This window comes from Ziziphus jujuba, chromosome 10 (genome assembly GCF_031755915.1).
Source record: "Ziziphus jujuba cultivar Dongzao chromosome 10, ASM3175591v1".
NCBI classification, from domain to species: Eukaryota; Viridiplantae; Streptophyta; class Magnoliopsida; order Rosales; family Rhamnaceae; genus Ziziphus; species Ziziphus jujuba.
The window spans coordinates 6,817,812-6,824,927 of NC_083388.1; the positions used below are offsets into that span (position 1 = coordinate 6,817,812).

A 7,116-nucleotide genomic window follows, 5' to 3' on the forward strand; every position below is an offset into this window, starting at 1 on the left:
TGGGAGTATTTATACAGGGGGTAATCAATCTCAACAGAGCTTGTCCATACTTGAAGATACAAAGCCTATTCTAAGCATCCAAGTGGTGGAAGCCGATACGGACCCGGGTGACGGTTTTGGTATATTTTTGGAGTCCGGAAAGCATGAAATGGTTCAAATGCTTTATGTGTTCAATAAATATGCCTAATAGGTCATGGAATCAAGTTAAAGCAACCTCAAACGCAATAAAAAAGGGCTTATACGGACAGCTTCAATAATTTGGCCGAATTTGCTGTATTGCTTGCTGGCTTTACTGTATTTTACTGTATTAACCTTTTCTTATTTTTCCAAGCATAGGCAACGACTGGGCCTTCATATTCAGTTTATTTGGCATCCTAAAAAGCATCTAGAAGCTGATTTGGAGCTCAAAGAGGTCAAAGATTGATAAAAGTCAACTTGATCAAAAAGGCTAGCATTTTTAGTTTCCTAATTTGTTTTTACTTTTTGTTTTAGGAAACTACCATTACTTTTTGGCTTTTATTTATTTATTTTCTGGACAAATAAATTTAGGAAGGTTTTTATTTTATTCTTTTCATTGTAAATTAATTAATTCCTAATTTAATATAAAGGAATTAATTAATCAAACTTAGATTAGGAAAGGAAGTATAGTTTCGGCCAACTAGGTTTCTTTATGTGTGGTGGCCAGTTTTCTTTATATTCTAGGGTTTTATTTCGTGGCTTTGTAGCCTATTGAAAGGCTTATTTTTCAATAAGAATAGAACTCTGATTTGATTGAGAAAATACTTGTGAGATTAATTATCTCTTTGTTCTTTGAGAACACCTAAAACACCATTAGAGAATTGGTTGTTTTAGCTTGACTTATCAATAGGTTTTCCATCCCCTATTGGGGCGTCTACATTATACCAAGGTTTCTAACCACAGGTTGGTTAGGGGTTGAAGTCAATTCCATTAGAACTTGAACTTAATTAAGATACGGACTAATATAATACGGGTTTAGGAGCAGGTCGTCCTAGGTTCGTATCAAAGTGTAGATGAAATTCTTCAAGAGAAAGTTGGCAAATCAAAGCAAAACTATAGAGGCATTAAATCCCTCGATTAATCATGACTAAGTATATCTTTTGTGATAGAAAAATGCTATTTATTACCATTGATAAATGATCATTGATAGAATTTATATGTTAAATGATATTTTAAATGATTATCATTAAAATGTTTTAAAGTTTTAGTATAAAAAATAAATATTTTATTTAAAATTTGCCGTATAAACTGATAATCATCACTAATAATAATTAATAACAAATAACAAAACTTTTTGTATATCAATTCCAAAACAAATTATTTTTAATTATAAATTTTTCCATAGCCTAAATGATATAATTATTGATATTGGTATTTAATCGCTAGATTTTTGGTCCAGTAGGGTTTGTGGCAACATTATGTCTTTTTTGTATTTTTATTTTTCTCATTTATCTATTTTTATTTTATTTTTTATATCATTACAATAAATCCAAAACGAAAAGGAAAAGGGGGTAATGTCTTAAACTCACGACTTCATGGCTGTTAGTGTCTATTATATGAATGATTCTAGGTTTTTACTGTATTGTTCTTTTGCTTATTTTAAATCTAATTGTTTCGCCAAAAAAAAAAAAAAACTCAAATTTAACTGAATATATCTTAGATGTCAACAAGACTTCTATCCCATTTTATTATGAGAAATTTATTTTCCAAATTGCTTCAAAAGCTATGATTAAAAAATTATTTATGATAATTTGGGGTTACACAAGTTCATTTTGCCCAAAATAGAATTTAAGTATGTTCAAAAACCCATATATATGGTTGATGATTACATTTAAAATTTTAATTTTGATGTAATCTAAAAGTTAATAATAAAAGATTTGATGTTAAGACAATCATATTCACTTGGTGTTTGTTACCATATTATTGATCAAATGATGTAGCAGTATTTAATTAGTTTATTTTTTTAACTTACTTATCTATATAAGGGTTTATCTTTTTATATTTAAGTTGTATATATATAACAACTAATAATATTTTAATATGTATTATTTAATAAATAAACTTAATGAAAATATAATAATATTATTGTATGTATTTATAGTGGTGGACATAAATTTTATTTTAATTAATCATGGCTATTCATGTATATTTCAAATTAACCGGATTTATAGTTAACAATCAAATTAATGTGTTTAGTCGGATTTCATGTTGAACCCAAATTGTAATTTTTTTGTTTTTTAAACAAAAATTGTCGTTCTCAAGTCTTATATATATATGTATATATAGATATATGTATGTATATAAGAATATCATTCTGAAATCCAATTACTAAAATAAATTAATAGACAAATTTGTCAAAATAAATAAGCCACAAATTCATATAAAACGATGATGTTTTTTTTTTTTTTTTTTTGGGGCATAGTATCAATTATAAAGGATATATAATTGGTCAGTTACATGGGGTCTTATTCATAAAGATGTCTTATTCATAACCATAATTCATAATGGTCCTAATAAATAAGCTCCCTTTCTCATGCATTATTCCTTCCTAGTGCAGTGCATTTGGAACCGTATAACCTGAGACATCAAAAAAAATATTAAATAAATTATTATTATTATTTTGCTAAACACATTAAGTAAATTATTATATGTACATTTTTTTTCTATCAAATATATTGAAATAAGAATAATTTAACATTTAAAAACTAGATAATTATGGAATACGGTTTAAAGATATTTTTTTTTTTTGTTTAACGGCTTAATAACAAAATTAAGCTAGATATATATATATATATATATATATATATAGAAAAAATGAAAATAAAAAATGAAATTAAAATTCCTCAAAATATATTTATATATATATATATATATATATATACATATACACAAAGGGATTGAAAATCTCACTTCCACATTTGGCTCCTTTGGCGACTTCCCGCCCACAAGTTCTAAAAACAAAAACGGTTTTCTCCAAGCTAATTATCTCTTCGATTTCCTTTGTGACCAATTTACATAGACATGGTATATCTAAGGTCTTCACCACGGAGCAACACCCCTCCGATGGCTTAGTCTGAGGCCCAGATTTTATTATGTACGGCCCACATTGCGCTACGAAATTCGGAACGCTTGCTTCGCATTGAGCCCGGACACCGGAGTTACCCAAGACCAAAATTCCAGCCATCAAGAAAACCGCAAAGCACAAGCAACGAACACCGGCTACCGCCATTTGTAGTAGTTTACAATACTTTTTTAAACCCTTTGAAAGTGAAAATCTTCTTGTATTTTGGAATTTGGATTGTTGGCTTCCATATATATAGTGGAATTGTTAGAGGTTCATCATCAATATTGTTATATATTATTTCTTAAGAAAGGTGGAGGTTCATTAGTGGTAACAATTGCATGGCTTTTTCCTTGTTATCATTGAAAAAATTAAAGAGAATCTCTGATCATTCAGTTATATGAATGAAGTGGTGTAATAGATTGGATTAAAAAAAATTGGTTAGATGGATCAGTGTTTTTTTTTTTTTTTTTTTTGTGAGTAAAGTTTGGAAATTACAAATTATGAGAAATAATTAAAATAAATTATAATTGAGTGAAAAGGAAAATAATCTTCATTATTTGGTTATAAAGGTATATAAGTGCACATTTGTCAGGTAAGATAAAAAAAATCAAATCAAATCAAATTACTCGTAAATTGGACAAGGAATCTCATATTTTTCTTTCGATATTAAGAATCTCACAAGTGAGGTATTATTTGGTAACTTGATTATTTTATTTCTTTTTAATTTTTGGTTTTGTATTTTTCTATTTAAATGTAAGTAATTTGCTTTTTTTTTTTTAAATATTAATTGGCGGTAGTTAAAGTTTGTTAGATATTTAAACTTACTATAAAGTAGAAAGAAAAAAAAAAAACCATAAAGATCAAATTTGAACACAACTTTTCAAATTCTGTTGATCTTTTCCCCCTTCTTGTTTAAGTAACAATAGATAACTATCATTAATACACGCTGAGAAAAATAAATTACACACAATTAGATAAAAAACAAAAAAAAATGAAAAAAAAATCAGCTTTGTTATCAAATAACATATAAAACAATTTAATTTTGATAGGACTGTAGATGTGCCATTATAATTTTCTTGTACTAAAGGTGTAAGGTGATAAAAACTTCTTTATTTGCTCAGTGTAAGTTTTCACTGTAAAATTTGATCAAATAATAAATGTCTCTATTTTTATTTTATTTTATTTTATTTTTGAGAAAGAGAAAATTTAAATTTGAATTATTGTCTAAAAAATTAATATATATATATTTTTTTGGTCATTGGATTGTCTTTTGAAGATAATGTTTTTGTTTATCAAATTTAGCTAGTTCAGAGCACCATATCTTTGAAGTTTTGAAATATTTGTCTTGTCAAAACATGTCAATAGGATACAAATTGCACAAGAAAACAAAAAAAGGATTTGGAACCTCAAAGTGTAATATAAAAATAATGGGTTGGTTTTTATTTTTAATTTTTAAATATATAATGGATTATAAAACATAAATTTATGTGTAGTAAATAATTAAGCGCCAACAATTTTAATCCGCTGAAATATAGTTTCTTCTTTATATTGAGTTTTTAATAATGTAATAATATATATTGAGTTATTACTTGATCAAGTAAATTTGTAAGTAAATCATTAATTGAGTGAGTGATGTAACATCTTTACCATCCGATATATTAGTAAGTTATTATTACACATGTTTACCATCCTGATCCATGTATATATATATACGTTGAAAATTTAGTTAAACTAAATAAAATAGTCAAAATTTTAATTTGCCATCTTTTCTTGTATGTATACTCAGTACTCTTTCTAGTTTATAGTACAATTTTTTTTTTTGGGGTCATTTCTGGTATAATTTGTTTTTTTACAAGCTAGTATAATTTTTTTTTTTAGGAAAGCCCAAAATAATTTTTGTTTTTTTATTGGTTCTAGGATGTCCTTGATTGGATAAGACAATCACATAATCATAAAAAACGATAATTTTTATTTTTTTATTTTTCATTATTAAGGATGATTGACCATAGCTACATGTGGATGGCTTTCATTCCAATCACAAGGGAAATGAAAACGAAAACCTTCTTTCATACATGAAGATATTAATAACGGCTCGAAGTTCCCATTCTTATGCGTTACCTCCGCGTGTATGTGGAACAGTATAACCTGTAAATCAAAACAAATATTAAATAAATAATTACATACCAATATTTTTTTTTTTCCTTCAAACATATCAAAAGAGAATAATATTTTTAATTTTTTAAAATAATAATTAGATGGTCTAATGATAAATAATTATATATTAAGATAATATATATTTATATATGTTGTTGAAATTTAAATTAAAATATAAAATTAGAAAGGGATTTGAAAATCTCACTTCCACATTTGGTTCCTTTGGCTATTTTCAACCCACAGCTTCTGCCAACGAAGACCACCTTCTCCATGCTAACCAACCTTTCGACTTCCTTTGTGACCATTTTACAAACACATGGTATGTCCAGGTCCTTCACCACCGAGCAACAACCCGCTGACGGCTGAATCTTCGGTCCGGTTTTCGACACGTATTGCTGACATTCTGCTATCAGACTTGGGATGCTTGCTTCGCATTGAGCCCGGACACCTGAGTTACCTATTGCCAGAATTACGACCATTAAGAATACAGTCAAGCTCAAGCAACGAACACCGATCACTGCCATTGAAGTGGTTCACAAATACTACGTTATACCCTTTTAGAAGTAAATAAGATTTTGGGTTGTATTTGGAATTTGGATTGATGGCCTCCATATATATATATATATATATATATAGTGGAATTGGTAAAGGTCCATTAGTGGTAATAAATGCATGGTTTGCAGAAGAGTCTAATTTAATGGTGTGCCAGATTGGATTCATAAATTGGTTCTCTGAGTAAGTAATTTTTATTTATTTTTTCACTGTGGGAATATGATGAGGATGAGGGGGGAAGGATCACATTCATGGATATGATCATTATGAATTTTTGTTCGTGTTATTGAATAAAATATGAATATTAATTAAAAAGTTATAAATGGCACACTTGTCAGTTAAAAAGAAAAAAGGAAAATAAAAAAATTATTTGTCGACTGAGAAAAGAATCTCATAATCAAAGTGAGTTTTCCTTTATTATTTACTTTTGATAGAGTTTTATAGATGAGCAATAATTATTACTTTGGTGGAAAGGACATAAAAATCCTCTTTAATTGCTTACTATAAGTTTCCACTATAAATTTTGACCGCATAATAAATGCCTCTTGGTGCTACTTAATTTCAAGTACATTTGCTTTCTGGTGCTATTTAGCTAGTTGGCAATTGACAATTTTATAATATATAATTCATTTTTGAATCAATCAAAATTGGAGTGATAAATTGATGTAATTAATTAATATATCTAGTCAAAATTCAAATTATTAAGATTGATTCAGTTGATGTGTCTTTTACAATAAAATAATTATTGTATATTTATTTTAAGGTGTACCTTATTTATATGTGGATGTCCACAAATAAATGTAATTAAAAGACAATGAAGTATTTTTTTCCTCACATGTCCACACTCATAAAGCCGTGGGTGGAAATAAGTTTTTTTATTTTTTTATTTTTCAATTAGAATTGTTATAATGTTAATAAATTCAAATTCAACTATAATATAGGGTGGAAGCATTTATTTTATTTCTTTAATTTAATTTTGAGCATGGTTAGATTGACGTCATATTTAATGTGATGAAGAAAGTATTGTGATTGTGAAAAAAGAATCGTAAGGAATCTCACTAGTTTCTTTCTCTGCTTCCTTTTAGAAAGGCATTTAATTAATTAAACATCTCAATATTTAATGTTTTTGTTTTCTTTTTTGACATAATTATTATATCATTGTTCTTTTTACAATTTCATCGATTAAAATTTTGGGGCCGAGTCCTAAAAGTTCGAATATACTGAAGGCCCAAAACGAATTTGGGTTTTAGAATTACGACCCGAAACTGGCCGATCCAAATTGGGATTTTAGTACCCGAAAGAAAACCCACCCACAGGGGTTTTAGGAC

General features: G+C 27.5%; 1 protein-coding gene across 1 annotated transcript; it reads right to left on the minus strand.

The window, feature by feature from the left end:
* Positions 1-5,028: 5,028 nt before the first annotated feature.
* On the minus strand, positions 5,029-6,006 carry LOC107410818 (uncharacterized). Its single transcript, XM_016018296.4, has 2 exons — positions 5,442-6,006; positions 5,029-5,227 (listed from the first exon to the last, which is right to left on the minus strand). The coding sequence occupies exons 1-2, from the start codon at positions 5,758-5,760 to the stop codon at positions 5,190-5,192; spliced, it is 357 nt and encodes a 118-aa protein (XP_015873782.3). The 5' UTR covers positions 5,761-6,006; the 3' UTR covers positions 5,029-5,189.
* Positions 6,007-7,116: the final 1,110 nt, after the last annotated feature.

Excerpts from the sequence above, each read along its gene's own strand:
- LOC107410818 (XM_016018296.4), bottom strand. The coding sequence starts at position 5,760 with ATGGCAGTGATCGGTGTTCGTTGCTTGAGCTTGACTGTATTCTTAATG. Across the intron at positions 5,228-5,441 it reads CAAAGGAACCAAATGTGGAA|GTTATACTGTTCCACATACA; the intron begins GTGAGATTTTCA and ends TTTGATTTACAG.